The 19,468-nt window shown below is 38.3% G+C and overlaps 1 protein-coding gene across 1 annotated transcript in view; it reads left to right on the top strand.

Moving 5' to 3' along the window:
- Map3k5 (mitogen-activated protein kinase kinase kinase 5) overlaps window positions 1-19,468 on the top strand; it is a 219,957-nt gene that overhangs the window by 61,659 nt on the left and 138,830 nt on the right. Inside the window, exon 3 of the mRNA XM_010626667.2 lies at window positions 10,623-10,762. Coding sequence (XP_010624969.2) covers window positions 10,623-10,762 — 140 coding nt within the window. The remainder of the gene's footprint in view (window positions 1-10,622; window positions 10,763-19,468) is intronic.

Consider the following 19,468-nt stretch of genomic DNA (forward strand, 5'->3'; position numbering starts at 1 on the left):
ATTATATTGCCTACTGTATTAATGTTTATGTAGACACAATATACCTAAATCAGAAATTTCCCTAGCTAGAGTGAGAAAAATATCTTTTGATCTAAGCAGCCTCAAACATGAATGAGATTGTGACAGCCCATTCTTGCTGGAGAACACTGATACTGGGAATGTTCTCTGCGGCCACTTGGTGCCATCTCTGAGTCAAGTTGTAAATGGTGTAGAGCAATTGCAGAGTAATGTGTCACTCAGGATCCAGAGTGAGAAGCAATCAGATTTTCTCCCCAAATTATCCCAGACCAACTCCTGTAACCTTATGCAACTGAAGCAAATGTCAATTGAGGCCAGATTTTGGCTTTGGTTTGGAGGGAAGATACTTGTGTAAGCTTTTTAGAGTTACAAAGGACTACTTTGCTGAAGCATAAACAAAGGCAGAAACTTTGATGATTTCATTAAAATTAAACAAGAGAACAAAAATGAAAAAATAAAATTAAATGAGAGACCAAATGCACTTCAACCACAATACAAATTATAGTAAACTCTTAAAAAGCCTGTTGAAATGTTGATGAATAGCTCTTTTGGTATCTAATGAAAATGGATTGATTACTTAAGGACTGAAATTTATTGCATAAAATGAGTTTTAAAAGACCTAAATTTATGAGTTGGACTCAAATCCATCCTACTTTAGGAAATAGAAAAATTTCAAGAAGAAAAATAGTTTTGCAGTGGTGATACAGACCTGTTTTTTAAACTATCAGATACATTTCATATCCCATTTCTTCTTATAAAGTACAGCATGACTATCACATAATAAACTTTTAGAGCCTTGCTTGCTTCAACAGCTCCTATACCAATAAACTTTAGAGTTAATTTTGGTGTATATGTTTCTTATATAGATCATTGATCATGTATGGTTATTACCATAAATTAAAGACTAAATTCTTAAGATATATTGCGCTGGGGATTTAGCTCAGTGATGCCCTGCCTGCCTTTCAAGTTCAAGGTCCTGAGCTTGATACCTGGAACTGGAAGAAAAAAATCCTAAGTTATAAACCAGACTTAGTTTTAACTTAGACAATAATATGATCTGGTGTAGGACCTATCTGTATGTCTTAAATAAGCATAATAATGCAGGGGACTGCTTACCTGTAACTGAGAAAATATTACTTCATAAAGTACTTACTCTGCACTAGAAAATATAAATTGTGACATATTGACTTTCCTTGAGTAGTTATGAAGGATTACCCTGAAGATAGAACTTTGGCACAGCATTTATAGGGCTGTTTAACACCTAACTAAGCCACCATCAAAAATGCCGTGTGCTTGAAATTCACCTCTGATAGGAAGGAAGGATTCTTTCTTAGCCCTATCGACCTTGACCAAGAATACTTGTAAGATTGAGATTTTAATATCTGGTTAAGACTTTTGCCTACGGCCACTAGACAGCAATAAAAAATTAAATCAGTTTGTATCTTCCCACTTTTCATCATATGTTCTTTTTCGTAGCCTTCTTGTGGGCTGATGGTGTTGAGGAAAAAATAGGATTAGGGTCTTACCAGGTTCTGGGTTCAGATCTTGCTTCTGTTGCTACGATGGCATTACTATGATCACAAGTGACAGAAACACTAACATAAATTCCTTGTAGTTGAAAATAAAATAAACTGAGGTCACTATGCACCTAAGTGAGGTACTGCTACCTCCAGCTGTGTTTCAATGAGGCCCACAGGACAGACTTGCTCCCGCTGAGTGGGCTTTCTGTTATATAGCTGCCAACACCCCAGCTCTCTGTCCAAAATCGATCACCAGCTAAAGTGAAGGATCCCAGTATTTTCCTTACATCTCATTATTTCCTGGTCTTTCCTTTCAAGTACTTCCTTTACTGCTCTTAAAATTTCCCTCCCTTATTTTTAAGGTTGACTTTTCCACATGGGTTCCAACCTCTCCATCTCATCTGAGAAGACAGGTTGTCTCTATTAATTAGTTCCTCCCCCTTAAAATCTGAATCCTTCTACTATATTATTCTAAACCTGAATAATACCTATACCTTTACAGTATTGTCTGATCTGTTGGTTTTCTTACTAAACGTAGATCCCTACCAATGACCCTAACAAAGTGGTAATCCTCTTCTGTTCCTTGTGGGTCTTTGGAGAATTGTATTCATTACTTAGATTTCTTCATCTTGTTCGGCACCTTTCATTCTGTTGTACTCACTTTCTTCATCTTATGGCTTCATTGTAATCTTTACAGCAGATTGAAAATTGTGCCTCACAACTCTTTCTCTGTATTATCTGTGTCAAGATGCAAGGAACCTGTGAATGCTACCTTTTCGGAAAAGGGTGTTTGTACATGTGACCTAGTTAAGGATCTGGAGATGAGATAATGCTGGATTGTTTGCATGGACCCTACATGACATCCCAAATGTCCTTAAAAGAGAGTCCATGGACAGTTTGATACTAGATGTCCACACACCACAAACCACGGAATACTGAAACTCATCAGAATCTTCTAGATCTTCTGGAGGTAGCATGGCCCTGATTACATCTTGACTTCGGATTTCTAGCTTTCAGAACAGAAAATTCATTTCTATTGTTTAAGGCATCAAGTTTTTGGTGATTCGTTACAATGGCCACAGGAAACTCTTTCAACATACTGGGCAAAATTCTTGACAAAATGACCTCACATAACTAAAGAGCACCTAGATCGAGAAGCAGAACTTTGCCAGTACTCAGAAGGCCCCCTTTTAGTCTCTGCTTCCCTCCTCATAGTGTTCCCCCATTGTGACTTTGAATATTACAGAAGCATGCAGTACCTATGCTCGGTATCTGGATTCTGTCAATGTGTCTATGAGACTCGTTCATGTTGTTGCAGATCTGTCATTCTTGTTGCTGTACGGCATCCACTGTCTTTAAATGGCACACATTTTTATTTCTTCTACTGTTGATGGTTTAGAAATAGTGTTACTATTCACATTTATTCCATGTCTTTAGGGGAACATGTCTCTGTGTTTCTGTTGGGTGTTTAATGAGCAGGGGAATTCCTGAGTCCTAGAAACCTTCTCATTTCTCTGTGTTCTGACTTAACAGTCTCAGCTTAATAGTCTCTTCAGCTATCATCCATATGACTCCTAAATCATTTTATCTGATTCTTGATCATCCCACTGAGATTCAAAATTACAGCTCACACACACAGTGTTCAATGTGTCCTATCCATACGGGAAAAAAAGTTCCTCCTCTTGTGGCTGCTGGTTTTCCTTCACGTGTCTGTGTTCTGTATGACTTTTGAATGATTCTGCAGTTTCTAGTCTGTTTGTTCTATCATCTTCCCAAATCATATTCCTTTTTAAAACTCATGATCATGATGAATCCATGCAGTGATTATAGAATTAAGTCAAAATCTTTATGTTGTCTTTATATGTCTGCATAAATTTGACTTCAGCAGCATCACTATGAGAAATTATTCATACAAGTCATCAGGAGACATTGAGTTATATATTAACATTTTCATAGTAAATTGCTTAAAGGACCTTCTATGATCATTTCTTATAATCACCCCATATTACTGTGTCCATTGAGAGTTTTCTGTGCCTGGCATACAAGTAATTCTATGACAGTTTTGTGCCATCACTATTATTGCTGGACAATTTATTACTGTTTTTATTCTGCATTTAAATTAGAAAAGCCAAAACTCAGAGGTTATCCATCCAGAAACTTCATTAGTGTGCACGCTTTGGAAGCCCAAAAAAGACAGCTTGCCCTCCATTTGCATATTTGTCACTCACTCCTCTGGGAAGAGCTGGTTTCCTTTCCAGCTTTTCCTATCATTTGTGTGCTGTGCTTTTCTCAACTGCATCTCCACCGGAGCTTTGGATCTAGGGCTGGGGACTGCCTATAAGCATGTGGGATTTCCCCCTTTCATTCTCCAATGCTTCAGTGTCATGAGCTGGAGCCTGGGCAGTGGGGCTTTAGTTCTAACGCCCTTCTTGGTTTTGCTCTTCTTATGTCCCCGTTTCTCTTCTCCCTCTCCCTCTTCTTCCTTTCTCCTCCAGTGTTCTCTCCTTTCTTCTTTTGCAGATGCAGTGGCTCTCAGCCTCATTTTTCTCCTCACTATAGATGATTGAACCTAGGGTTCAATCACACTGAGTTATAGTCATTTATTGATTTGTTTGTTTGTTTATATCTGAGACGGAGTTTTCCTATCACTGAGTCCCCCAGGTAAAATCACTTTTTGTAGTAGGTGACATGACTGCCCATGTAGAAAATTTCAAAGAACATATCAGAAATAGTCCATATACAAAAATTAATAGCTGGGGGTGGTAGTGCATGTCTGTAATCTCAGCACTTTGGGAGGTTTAGGCAAGTGGATTGAGAGTTTGAACCCAGCCTGGGCAATTTAGCAACTTAGCAAGACCCTGTCTGAAAACAAAATAAATACATAAACCTTGAAATGTAGCTAAGGGTGAAGGCCCTGGGTCAAATCCTCAATATTGCAAAATAAATAGATACTGTATTTTTATAAACTAGCAATGAATAATTGGGATCAGAAGTTTTAAAAAGTACTATTTATAATCATACCAAAAATGTAAATCATTTATGTATAAGTTTAACAAACTATGTGCAGGGATGTGTGCGTTGGAAATTACAAAATACCAGTGGAATAAATCAGAGAAGACCTAAACAAAAAGATATGTTATAGATTGAAAGACTCAATATTGTTAAGATGTTAGTTCCTTCCAAAGTGATCTATAAACTCAACATAATCTCAGTGGAAATCCCAGAAGGATTTTTTTGGTAGCTATCAACTAATACATAGTCATTAACTACCAGCTGATTCTAAAACTTACACAGGAAAACAAAAATGACAACTGATATAGTTCAGATCTTGAATGTCCCCACAAAGACTCATATGGAAGGCGTGGTTGCCAGCCTGTGACATCACTGAAAGGTGACAAACTTTAGGAGATGGGCCCTAGTATAAGGAAGTAAGGCTGGAAGTGTGCCCTTGAGATATTGGGACCCTGTCCCACCCCCTCCCCTGCTTCCTGGCTGTTCTGCCATGTGCTTCCTGCCATGATATGCTGCCTTGCCGTAGGCCCATAAGCAACAGAGCCAAGTAACCATTTATGGAAACTTCTGAAACCACCAGCCAAAATAAACCTTTCCCCCTTATAAGTTGATTTATCTCAGCCATTTTTTTCTGAGTGATGATGTAGTGATGGAGGGTTAACACAACAACTAAAATCGCCAAAACAATTTTTAAAGCACAGTAGGGTTGTAAGACTTGGCCTGCTTAATTTCAGTACCTAGCATAAAGCTCCAGCAGTCAAAATAATTTTGCAGTGGCCAAAGGTAGACTCATAGATCAATGGGAATAAGACAGGGAATGCAGAAATAGACCCCCCCCAATGTAGCCAATTAATGCAAATGACAAAGATGCCAAGGCAATTCAGTGGATATAAGAGAATCTTTATAACAAATGTGAACCTTGATCCATGCTTCATACCATATACAAACATTCACCAAAAGTGGGTCATAGACCTAACGAAAACAGAGGAAAAAACTTTTGTGACCTCAGGATAAGCAGACTTTGTTGACAACCATACCTTAAGCACAATCTATAAGAGAAAAAAAAATCAAGCATCTGGAGTTAAATTTACTAAAAACTATACTTCTAAAGACATTATTGAGAGAAAGAAACGACAAGTCACAAACTAGGAGAAAGCATATGCAAGTCACATATCTCACAGAGGAACAATGTCCAGAAAATAATAAAGAACATGTAAACCTCAACTATAAGAAAATAAACTCAAAATAGAACAGCTCACCAAAGAAGAAGAACAGCAAATAAGCATGAAAAAATGTTCAGCCTTTTTAGATTAGGAAAATATTAACGCTATGATGAGATAATACAACATACCTATTAGACTGGCTTTAAAACAAAAACTGGCAGTACTAAATGTTGACAAGGATATTGGGCAACTGAACCTCTCTCCATTGTTGGTGGAATTGTAAAATGGTATGCTTACTTTGGGAGAGTTTGATTTTTTTTTTCTTGTGGAGTCAAGCATACTTACACTCCAATAACCCCATTCCTCGGTTATTTAGTCAAGACAAATGAAAGCAAATGTCTGTGCAGAGACTTGTATGAATAGCAATTTTATTCAAACTTTCCTAACTTCAAGACTGCTGAAATATGCTTCAACTTGTGAATGGACATCCACTGGATGAATCTCACATGTATTTTGCTTGTGAAAGAAGCCAAATGTTGTGTGATTCCCTTTATTTAGCATTCTGAAAAAGGCAAATTTATAGAGATCATAAATAGATTGGTTGCTAAGGATTGGAGGGGCACTAATTACAAAAGGAAAGCATTAGAGTAATTTTTGGAGTGAAGGGACTATCCTGGATCGTGCCTTGAGTGGTTAGATATGCACTTTTCAAAACCCTTTGAACTGTTTGCCAGAGACAAAGAGTGAATTTTTCTCTAAGGGAATTAAAGGCTAAATTTAAAAAAGAATACAAGTGTCTTAGAACAAATCAGTCATCTGAATTTAAATAGAAAAAAGTCAGGCTTTTTCTTTGTTACCATATACTGTATTACTGTATTTTTAAATTGGACCAATGAGTACTTTTTAATGATCTATATAGCATTCAGAAATGGATCTCTTCCTCCCTTGATATTCAGATATAAATGACTATACCTTATTTTGCTTGTACCATCCATTTTAAATGTCTAGTTTCTCTCTTGGTCTGATAACCTTCTGCAGCTTTTGATTTTGTTCTAGTATCCAGACCCATTGAGTCAGTTCTTGGGAAATACCACCCCTCCCTGTCACTACCTTAACTTAGCTGGTGTTTTTCCTTGCATCTTATTTTCCGTCAGCCACCATTTCGTTTGGTTTCTTCCAGCCCCTCTCCACTGTTCCTGGATTTTAAAGCTTTGTGATTGACTGTTCAGTGCTGGCAATGGGGGAGGCGGAAGCAGTGTGGGGGCTGGAGGCAGATGGCTGTGTGGGTGGGATGCGGTGACTCATTTGTTTCGTGTGTGGAATTTTGGTGTAGAAATGGTAAGGACCCCCCAAAAATGTCTTACTTATATTAAGAGTCCTTAAGTCATTTTTAGCCTTGGGGAGGGCTGGGGTCAAACTTTTGAAGCTCCTTTGACCTGTCTTTTCCTTTCATAACATCAATAAATCCTTCACCTTTATTGCACTGGAATTATTTCTCTCTTATTGAATGTGAATTATAGTTTCATATTTATTAGATCAGTTAGATTCTGCATCACATACCTTTGTAAGAGTCTACTTTTTTTGTGCTGCACCTTTGTTTTAAATTCAGTCATATGGGTACTTTTTATATTTAGGTTTCTTAATTATGAAAGTGAGGTAGGATAGAAGCAATAAAAATAGGTAGAAAGGAGACAAGGGAAATTGTGATTTTAAAATTGTACTTTTAAGAAAACTGCAGCCTCAGGACAAAAAGTTAGCCAAGATTACAATTTTTGATTCCACTTAGTAAATTTGTCTGTGTCACTGACTTGCCTTGAAATGGTTTTCTATGCCAGGGAACATAGATGTTTAGAGGCAAGAGTTGAGGGCCCTTCTTTTTGGGTGTGTTACAAAACATATTTTTTTGTTTGTTTTTGTTTTTTGAGACAGGGTCTCAGTAGGAGGTTGAGACTGACCTGTAACTCACTATGTAGCCCAGGCTGGTCTTGAACTCAGAGATCCGCTTGCTTCAGCCTCCTGAGTGCTGGGATTACAGGCATGTGCCACCATGCCCGGTTTATATACAACATATTTTAATGTATATGCTATTTTAAACATATTTTTTTGTTTGTTTTTGTTTTTTGAGACAGGGTCTCAGTAGGAGGTTGAGACTGACCTGTAACTCACTATGTAGCCCAGGCTGGTCTTGAACTCAGAGATCCGCTTGCTTCAGCCTCCTGAGTGCTGGGATTACAGGCATGTGCCACCATGCCCGGTTTATATACAACATATTTTAATGTATATGCTATTTTAATTTTTATTTAACTTTATCTTTTATGTTTCCCTATTTAAAAATATCTCTGTCCACTTTTTACGCAAAGAAATTAGCACTTAATATAGTTACTTAATATGCATTTTTTAGAAGTGAGATTAATTTTTATGTTTATTTAACATTTTAAACTTTTGTGCATTTGCCTGTTTGTGTTAGCAGTCTGATTGTTTATTGCTTTTATTTGGGCACTGGGGATCAAACTGGGGACCTTGTGCTTTCAAGGCAGGCGGTGGAACCACTGAGCTAAATCCCCAGTCCTATTGCATTTATATTTATATTTTCCAAATGTTTATTGTAATTATAAACAAAAGGTTTTTTTGTTTTGTTTTGGTTTGGTTTTTTTTGAGATGGATCTTGCTAAGTTGCCCAGGCTGGCCTTGAGATCAGGATCCTCCCCTCTACCCTTCAGTGGCTGGGATTACAGGAATGAGCCACTGCACCCCACCTAAATTCTTGGTTTTCATATTAATATTGCATCTTGATACCTCACTAAGTTGTATTATTCTAATGTTTATTCAGTTAATTCTGTTGCATATTTTGGACACCTGTAACACCTACAAATAATGATTACTGTGTATTTTATTGTCTACAATTATACTCTTTACTTTCTAAAAATATTACTGTATTGATTGGGGTTTTTCAGAAAGCCATCATGTAACAGTAGGAATAGCTGACAGACTTTTGTTCCTTATTTTTATGGTCATACCTAAAAAAAAAGTGGCACTTATTTGAAATGTATATTGTTATTCATGTTATAGAAGTGTCCTTATATTTTTAGTTTGCATCTCTTCTTGTTTTCTTTTTTCAGTGCTAGAATGGAACCTAGTGCTTTACACATGCTAAGCATGTGATCTACCATTGAAATATGCCCCTGGCCATTTTGCAGTACTTTTTAATGAGAAAGGGATTTCACATTTTAATTAATTAATTGAGCATCTCTTAGAGATGCTCCTGATTTTTTTTTTTTTTTATGAAACTGTTAGGGAATTGATCATGTTAAAGTATTCTCTGATGCTGCCAGCACAGGCTGCACTCTCATGGTACTTCTTGGCTCCTAAAATGACCTCATGCCCTTATCTTTAGTTTCCCTCCCACCAAGGCCACAGCGAGACAGAGAAGTTGAAACCTGTTTCTGCAGGGCTGAACCCATAAAAGACAACCTGGCCTGTGATAGGTTAAAAGTAGCCCACTCCTCATGAATAAGCAATAGCCCAGCCCAAAACCAATAAAAGGACCTTCCTTTCTTTGTTCTTTTCTTCTCTTCCTCTCTTCTTCTTCCTCTTCTCTGTCTCTGCTCTCACTATTCCCTTTCATTGGTGTCAGAAGTGGGATCTGGATTGCCAGGCCCACAGGTTAAAATACCTGGGGACCCGAAACCCAGATACTAAGACGCTCCAACTCAGCCCCCACCCAACATCCATGACCACCTTCGTTGGCGCCGTTCTCACAGCCAACAACAATCCACCTATCTTCAGGCCTTCACCAGATATTGGGTAAGTTCCCCTTCTGAGACGTCTTTCGGTTAGCGGGACATCCCAGAGTTCCAGACCGCCCACAAGGACCATGTCCGGGACAAGGCCAGGACCCAGGCCCTCTGTCACTCAGTTTTGGCAAACTGGGTTTGCCAAGTTGAGTCCGGGACTCAACTGAGCTAAGTCCGGGACTTAGCTCCCCATAAACTCCTATCTTGTTCAGGGGACTCCTTCACAAGAGACCGAGTTTCAGCTTTCTAGACCGGGTCTAGAAAAAGAGGGGGTCCTGTCAGAACTCTCGGAGATCTCTGGACTTCTGATAACCTCCTGTCCTGGTGGTCATTGGCTCTGGCTCTTCCATACCCTTTAGACTCTCCTTTGGGATGCTTACTCAGGAATTTGGAGGGCCTTGACCTAAAACCCTAGTGGCTAATTCACTTATCCACTGAAATTTAGCCCCAATATCAATTAGACAATCAAAATGTCTGGCTACCTAATGGCTCCCTTGAACTGGGTCTAATTAGGGACCTTTTGTGAGCGTCAAGGAAGACGGTCGGAGATTCCATATGTCCAGGGTCTTTCTTATCTTAGCAAACAGCCCTCTCTTTGTTCCACTGCCCAGAGACTATCTCTTCTATCGCCTCCTCCCACACTTCTGCTAGCCTGCCGTCCCTCACCACCAACCCCCTCCCTCTTAGCTCTTCAGATCAGCTGGACCCGGCCAATGACCCTCCCCTACAGCAGGCACCAAGAAACCAACCCACTCCTCCCTCTACCCCGTCTGACTCCTCCTTTTATATCTCCTACTCCTCCCATTGCCTTAGTTAACTTGTTTTAACAATGGAATTTAATAAAGAACCTTAGCTCCTGCTTTCACTGTTGCAGGCTCTCCTTAGTTTGCAGTAATTATATGATTTCCTTCTTGTTTAAAAAAAAAATGAAGGTTTGCTGAACTTTATAAAACCACTTCCGGTAAAACTACAAACTCAAAATTCTCTGGGTAAATAAAGGGGAAAATCCCTCTCATTTCTTTATTTCTTTTTCGAGTCTAAGTTATTGAAATCCAAATGAGCTTATTGAGTGCGACATAGGTGTCATCTTTTGGGGACTTTGTTTTCTGCTGCAGATATTGCTGTGGTGGAGATGAGCGACGCCTTCCGCCAGCCCTCCCTGTTTTACCACCTTGGTGTGAGGGAAAGCTTCAGCATGGCCAACAACATCATCCTCTACTGTGATACCAACTCTGACTCTCTGCAGTCCCTGAAGGTATCTCCCTTGTTTATTCAGTATTTAATTTCAGCTCCAGCATTCAGGGAGACCTCTCCATCATTTGAAACATTTTAGGAAGCTTATGTTTGTGAAGAGATGGTTTTGTTGATGGGATCATTAGCACCAAGTACTAGCTAAATTGTGAGGTTTATCTAGAATTCAACTTAGACATTTGATGCTATGTAGGAAAAACTTCATATTGAGTTCTGAGTTCCACATCAAGTTGCAGCCAAGGAGACTGTGTGAACAGGAAGTCATCTACACACCTTGGAGAAAGAAAAGGAGAGAGATAAATCAGACCTGGTACCCGCCCACTGTGGGGCTTCATTGATTGCACCCACTTAGCTCCCACTAAACGTACACTTCCAACTGAAAGTGCTCTCAGTACAAATTCTCTCTGACTGTTCCCAGAAAATTGCCATCTTTTTTCACCCAGATATCCCTGGGCAGTGAAAGCTTTGTATTTTGTCCACTAAACTCAAATTGCTCCAAAGCCATTCTCTTCATTAATAGGAACTTACCCGGCATAAAGCAATTCTATTATCTAAAAGGACAGGAGAGTAAAAACTACTGTATCTTGTCGACAAAATTCGTGTGTCCTGTCATCATCTTCTCCTTTAAGAGGAACATACCTTATATAAAGGCACTTCCTCCATTCAGCAGGGTTGCTTCAAATGCTTTTGCAAGGCCAACGGATTTTACACAGTGTGATTCTTTGAAAAGCGTCTTATAGTTCAGTGAAACTCATGCTGAGCCTCATGTCATCTGTTTCCTTTGTGAAACTTCCAGCTAGCTTCATGTGGTCTTTTCTCATCTCTGTCTTCCAGTTCCCAAATCAGAGCCAATCTTGGGATGTGAAGCCAGAGAATCCACAACATCCTTCTAATGGCTTAGTAATTGTCATATGAAGATCTCCAATCCCCAATCCTTGCAGAAATATTTCTTTAGTAGACTTTTGCTTTTTCTCTGAGTATCTATAGCATGTGTAGCATTATGTGAAAAACTTGCAGTTTCATTAAGTAAACATATGTATGCATGCCAGGCATTGTGTTTGGGAACGAAAGGCCTATTCCTTTCCAGAACATTCTGATATAATGGAGTTGCTCCTTATCTTCCTATTTCATATTATCTATTATACATTTTGATCCTTATTTTACACTTTCAGATTCTCACACCATAGAAACTATTCAGTATTTACACATGTGTGTCCTATTTTTTTCACTTAAGAGTTTGGCCTCAATGTGCATCCATTTTCCTATGAATGACTCTAATTGTTCATTCTTTATGGCTGAGTAGTACTCTATTTTATTTTTTTAAAAAAACACTCATCTTTATCCAGTCACCAGTTGTTGGACAATTGGGCTCTTTCCAAGTTTTAGCCATTACAAACTGTGCCGCTATAAACATGGGTGAGCATATATCACTGTGGTGTGATACTTTTAATTCTTTTGGGAAGATACCCAGCAGGGGAACAGCTGGGTCAAATGGGACCTCTAATCCTTTTTTATGAGGTATGTCTTAATTTCCACAATAGATAATATGAAATAGGATGATAAGGCCCAAAGGGGAAGGGAAGTGGGAGGGATAAGAGAAGGGAAAGGAATAAATATGAGTAAAGTAAAAAGTGGAAACAAAGTGTTTGTAAATAGGGAGGGGTGGATGAGTGGAAGGGAGGGCAGGGAATGGGGAAAAAATAAGAACTAAGATCTATCATGTAAAGGTACAAATTCCCAATGATGAATATCATCATATTGTATAACTAAAATGTATCAATAAGCTTAATGAATTAAAAAAGAGAGTTGCTCCTATCTGATTAATTTTTAACCTGAAGTGATCCCCTAAGACACTTTTACTTAATTTTACTTCAGATTTACCCCTTTAATTAGTGAAAACAAAATTCTGTAACTGTATTTTAAAACTTTTGATTTGCTATTATTTATAACATTAGCAATTGATGAAAAAATGATATTATTTTGTTTATCTCTTGGATTGAGCTTTTTAAGCAGGCAATGTTGTTGGGGATTTCTATTTTACACAATTTTTGCTTTTTTTAAAATTAATTTTATTGGTACATTTAAGGTATATAATATGACATTCATCATTGGAAATTTTCACCTTTACATAATCCATCTTGGTTTTTATTTTTCCCCATTCCCCTGCCCTCCCTTCAACCCCTCCCTCCCTATCCACAAAGATTTGGTTTCCATTTTTCCTTTTTCTCATATAAATTCCATGATCTTCTGTCTTTTCCCCTCCCCATCCTACTTCCCTTTCCCCTTTGCACCTTTTCTTCCTATTTCACATTACCTATTATACCTTTTAGTCCTTATTTACACTTTCATTTTCTCACACTAGAGAAACTATTTGGTATTTACATATTTGTGACCTATTTATTTCACTTGAGTTATCTCCTCAATTTGCATCCATTTAGCTATAAATATTTCTAGTTTCTCATTCTTTATGGCTGAATAGTACTCCATTTTATAAAATAAAACAAAACACATTTTCTTTATCCAATCTCCTGTTGATGGGCAGTTGGGTTGCTTCCAAGTTTTAGCTGTCACGAATTGTGCTGCTATGAACATGGGTGCATATATATCTATATCTATCTATATATAGATAGATATAGATATATATATCTCACTGTGGTATGACTCTTTTAATTCTTTGAGGAAGATAGCCAGCAGGGAATTAGCTAGGTCAAATCAGACTTATAATCCTAGTTGTTTGAAGTATCTCCATATTGATTTCCACAGTGGTTGCATCAGTCTACACTCCCACCAACGAGGCAAAAGGCTTCCTTTCTCCCCACAAGCCTGCCAGCATTTGTTATTGGTTATTTTCTTGATAGTAGCCATTCTTTCTGGGGTGAGGTGGAATCGCAGTGCTGTTTTCATCTGCGTCTCTTGAATGTGCAATTTTTACTTTTGTCCTACAAGTATTTAGCTATTAAAGTTTATAGCCATTCTCTTCTTGGGAAAAATGAATAATGATTACATTTGAGAGAAAGAGATGAAAGCTAATCTCCCTGGAAATTTGTATGTGACAAATAAATTAGCTTAATTACTTTCAGCCAGCCTTTATACAGGAGTTTTATTGATATTTAAATAGTTTTTTTCAAAAGCTAGTGATATCTGAACTATGCTTATTTGTATTATACACAATAGCTGTTCCTTGTTGAGCACTAACTGTGTGCTAGATATTCAGTACTCTACTTTATCCACATACATTTTAACATAGCCTTGCAAGGTATATAGAGTATCACCATTTTGTAGATTGCAAATTGAGCCTCAGATACACTCAGTCATGTGCCCGAGGTGATATGGTTACAAATATATATGAACAAGTGAGTCTGACTCCAAACCGAGGTCAATGATTGTTTACAGTTTTTCCTTTGTATCTGTGAGTTCTGCAGTTTCAACTAATTGTGGATGGATGCTTTATTTCAGCACTGTGTAGAAATTGAAATAGTGATTGAACCTGCTGGTCTTAGATTCTTTCATTGATAGAGGTTATCTATAAGTCTCGTACTTTGTCATAAGTCTGTCTAGTTTTAGCTCTAAGATGAGACAATGTGAAGAATAAATTTAGCTAAGAAATATAAAACACTGCTGAGCTCTTATAGATTTTACCATAGTTTTTTTTCTTAATGATCCATAACCATGGTCAGCTACCAGTATAGCTGGAAACTGCCAGAAAGTGTCAGTGACTAGAGCCCCTTTTCATATCTAGCTTTATTACTGTGGCATTATTTTATACCTCTTTTGGTTATTCTTTTCTATCAAGTGCTTAAGAACAAGTTAATGTGAGACCTGTGTCAATCAGAATGAACCTCTTGTTATCAGGTCAGCTAAGACTCTTTAGGCATTATTTTGGAACCATGCATAGAGCTTCTCAGCTCCTCTGTCAGTGTCAGGTTGGGTCACGGCCTTGCTTAACCATATTGCTTTCAGTGAAAGCATGGGAGACTTTTCCTTCATGGTGACCCTCCTTTGGCACACAGTATATTTTTTCTCTGGTGTCTAGCAATCTCCCTGCTTAGGACTTAACAAAGATGTAGGATCCTGTAGAAAAGGTTCCTTGTGTCCTGGATCTTGTAGACATTGAGGGGCCAGGGCCAAAATATTGGCTGTCCTCATAGCCCAGTTACCTTTCTAGTTTTGGTCTCCAAACTTTAATTGTTGAGCACCCAGAAGAGTAGGTCAGTGACATTAGTAGTGCAGTAGGAGCAGTGAGCTTAATTATTATAATTTTGTCTGGACATTAAGCACTTTGAAATATAAAGCACAGCTGGGGACTGTTATTTCATATCAACCATGGTTGTTCTAGTAGTTTAATCCATGCAGAATGTTAACAAGCAACAGTTATATATTATAGAAACTTAAGATCAAGAGCCACACTTAGTATTTTAGCATGACAATCATGATGACATTTTCTTTTTACAATGTCCATCTTAGTATCAAATAATCTTTCAGTCAGACACCTCCATTTGATCATAAGACATTAAATGACATAAAGAAAACTCTTATTTGTTATCCTTTAGTAGGATGCCATCTAAGGAGAGCATATATTGGGGTACAAATGTTCCTTAGGAGTTCATAATGTCTAACCTCAAATTTTAGTATGTAATGTTGTTTTGACTGTTTGGTGACTGAGCATCCCTAAGTATGGTGACACATATAACATACATCATATAAGTTTTTAAGAAAACTATTATTTATAGTTATCTCATGCTGGCTTGACACAAGTAGCTGGAGTACAAGAGAAAAGCAGATACCTGAGTCAAAAAGATCATTACCATAAATATCCTAGAAGAGCTGTACACCTAGAAGACTTGTACAATAATGTTTATTGTTTTCCCATAGAAAATTTAGCCATTTAACCATGACCAATGTATACATATCACAATAATATGTTTAGCAATGTATTTCCCACAAGGCTATGCAAATTATTGGGGTCCCCTTTGTGAACAAAGGCTGGAAAATTTTTTTCCAGTCAGCTGCTCCTTCATTTACCAAAGGAAGTCCTGTCTAGTAGTTTTCCTAAGCCTAAGAATCTTTATTTAATTGTCTTAACAAATTTTTCGATGACCTGTGAGAGCTGTATCATAACAATGAACGCATGATTTTGAGTAATGAAAGATTCCGAATTACATGTAGACAACAATATGTACTGTATTTGTAAAACCAGTTGAAATTATTTGGATCATCTGGTGACCTGGAGGAAGCATATCTTTAGTGACATCTGTAAGCTAACCTGAGTTATAGGCAAACATCTTTAAAAATCCAAAATGCCAAAAGAAAAAAAAACTCAAACAAAACAGCTGTACATGTTGTAGCAAATTGAACAGGCTGACAGATACATGGGACAACTTGTCTGTAAACCAGAGTGCACTCAGATGTATTTGGCCCAGTTGAATTATAATAAATTTTGTAATTCTTAGGTTTATAACAATAAATAAGATTAGTCAGAACTTTGTAGATCAATTAATAAGAATCAAATAAGAAGCAAAAGGGCCTTTTTCAGCTTTCAGCTAGGAGGAAGCAAAGGTGCAACTTTCTTTGGTCATCCCAAATCGGGCTTCATCTGACATCAGCTGCCTCCACTATGCCTTCCAAGCTCGACCCCAAAGAGGTCAAAGTCGTGTACCTGAGGTGCATTGGTGGCAAAGTCGGCGCTAAACATCTACCCAGGCACCCAAGATCGATCCCCTGCATTTGTCTCTGAAAAAGGTGGGTGATGACATCGCCAAGGCAACTGGAGACTGGAAAGGTCTGAGGATTACGGTGAAACTGACCATTCAGAACAGACAGGTCCAGACTGAAGAGGTGCCTTCTGCTTCTGCCCTGATCATCAAAGCCCTCAAGGAACCACCAAGAGACAGAAATATATAGAAGAACATTAAATACAGTGGAAATATTTTTTTTTTTTTTGGTACTGGGTATTGAACTCGGGACCTTACACTTGCGAAGCAGGCAGTAGAACCACTGAGCTAAATCCGTGGCCCAGAAATATCACTTTTGATGAGATTGTCACCATTGCGGACAGATTCTGCACCAGTCTTTAGCCAGAGAACTTTCCAGAACCATTGAAGAGATCCTGGGGACCACCCAGTCTGTGGGCTGCACCCTCATGACATCATACACTGGTGACATCAACACTGGTACTGTGGAGTGCCTGGCTAGCTAAGAATAAGAAGCCTAAGAAAGAAAATATTCAATAAAAAGATGATCTGACAAAAAGAAAAAAAGAATCAAAAGGGATAAAAATCTTGTACATCTTTGAAAGCAAAAACAGTTTTAAGATAGGCCCTAAGCTAACAGTTTACCTAACTGGAATACCCAGCTACACAGGCTTCTCATGGTTGCTGACAGCCACATATGACTGTTCTCTCTAAAGGGACAGACCACTACAAGTAATTTTAACTGTCTCTGGTGGGGGTCCACTCAGGCCAAGTTTGTATGTAGAAGAGACAAAGTGACCTTGTTTGGAGCTAAGTATGAATTCTAGGCAGTGAGGGAGGAAGGCCTGCCAAGGCCCCAACCCGCTGTGGTGCAGGTGTCTACCTATCACTGTTTTTTATTTTGAAAAGAAACAAAGGTGAAGAAGGCATCTCCATCTCTCCCTCTTGTTCTGTGCCCAATCTAAGGTTTCTCTTAGACTATCTGGTCCAGTGCCAGTGGTGGCAGACTAGAGGTGCAAGGAAGTGGCCAGAGCCAGGTTAGCTGTTCTTCTCATTCTCTAATTTCACCTGTGGGATGAAAGACAGATAAATCTGGACTAAAACATTTATTCTTCAAGAGTTTTGGGATTAAGCCTAGACCAGTTTTCTATATGGCCCAGAAATAAGTGGTCAGCTTTACACTGGAAGGTTTCCAGGGAGGGGAAATTCACCATTCTGGAAGCTTTGTCTTGAAATCCAGCCTCCACAGAGGAGAGAAGTGCCTTGAACCAGACATTATTGAGAACTGTGTTATTTCTCAGGGGCAAGGCAGTGGAGAAGGAACAGAAGAGTGACTCTAAGTATGGCACAAGAACTAAACCTTAACCATCTCAGGTGAAGAAAGACATTTAAGATCAGGAGTTTTTCCAGAATGGATCCACAATCCTTAGCAAAGCATATCTCTAGAGACAAAGGTTATGACCAATTCTAGTTGCATTGCCAAGGAAAAAATTAAACCAATAATCAAAGAACCTGAATGGCTGCTTTTTGACTCTTGAAAGAGAACAAAAATGTTCTAACTATATTGTTTAGGTCTTTTCTTTTTAAATAAATTATTCTGAATCTATAATATCTAATTTATGACTTGAATACCCTACAGGCCATTGAGCAGCTCCCTGATCTTGTAGAAACATTCCCAAAGCCATGTCTTACCTTTTATTAACATACAAAGTGAAATGGTGAAATGGTGTCCTGTAGGCAGGGACTTAGAAGTGCTTGTTTGAGCTTCTGGAATGTGTGCGATCTGGGAACCAGGTTTTCAGGTTTAAATATGGCTGTCTTTTGGGTTTTGCTATAGGATCATAGATGGGTGGCACAATCTCACTACATCCTGCTATCTAAAGGCAACAAAAGCCTGTAATTTCTGGAAATCTCCTTAGTGGTTTTAGGGTCTTCAGCTATGGAGAGGAAAGAATTGGTTTAATTCTTTCTTCCCCCAGTCTTTGGGTTCCTTTAGATATAATAAGGCCTAAGTATTTTACCTCAAGGCTGCAAAGTTGTGCCTTAGACCTAGAAACATTATAACCTCTGTCTGTTAGAAAAATTCAGCAGAACACAGATGTCTTGGCTAGAAAGCTCTGAGGGGACTTATAACACTATACAATCTACATATTGCAAGACTGACTTGGGAAAATCTATAATATTTCCTTTTATCAAATCAGGATCTAGGGATGTCCTCATTTCTTTCTCATAAACAGTTGACGGTTTAAAATATAACTGAAGGACTTAATTCTCATGTCTCTTAGACCTTTAAGAATACATGCCTGAAAATGCCTTCTATTTTAATCTCCTATTTGATTGGTAGGCCAGTAGGGTTCTTTTATAGAACCTGCACGTGTTCCAGATATTCCCCTGGGTTCCTGTCTTTTGAACTTCTTAAACATCTTAATATTTATCTCTACCTGTAGTAGCAGCTTATAGTACTGCTTCTCTTTCATTAGAAATCAATGTTTGATTTAAGAGCAACATCACGTCTTTCTAATCTAGTCCATAGGTCTGAGTAAGCTCTCTAAAGAGAACTTAATATACATATCAGGCTCAGCCAAAAACCTTTATCAAAAACTTTATCAGGTCTCATTTAATCTGTCTTAGATCACTGAGAAAAAGACACATGAACACAGATAGTCCCATATTTGCCATTTACTTCCCGCAAGGAATATTGTCTCTGAGGGGCCTGAACAACTTAGCTAAGGATGGATATAGCCACATGGAGGTTTTAATTTTGGCTGGCCTAGGTACTCCATCCTCAGCACCTGGTGGTCAAGGTTTAAAGTTGTCTTAGAAACTTTGTTCTCAGGTTCTAAAGTCCAAGGAATAGCCCAGGCTTAGAGGTACTGAATTTCTTAAGGATGAAGTGTCTCTCGTTTACATTTGCACTTGAACACAAGCAAGAATTTTTTTGGGGGGGTACCGAGGATTGAACTCGGGTCCTTGCACTTGCAAGGTAGGCTACAGAACCACTGAGCTAAATCCCCAGCCCT

Source organism: Fukomys damarensis, unplaced genomic scaffold (genome assembly GCF_012274545.1).
Source record: "Fukomys damarensis isolate Sample0158 unplaced genomic scaffold, DMR_v1.0_HiC HiC_scaffold_14, whole genome shotgun sequence".
Classification (NCBI taxonomy): Eukaryota; Metazoa; Chordata; class Mammalia; order Rodentia; family Bathyergidae; genus Fukomys; species Fukomys damarensis.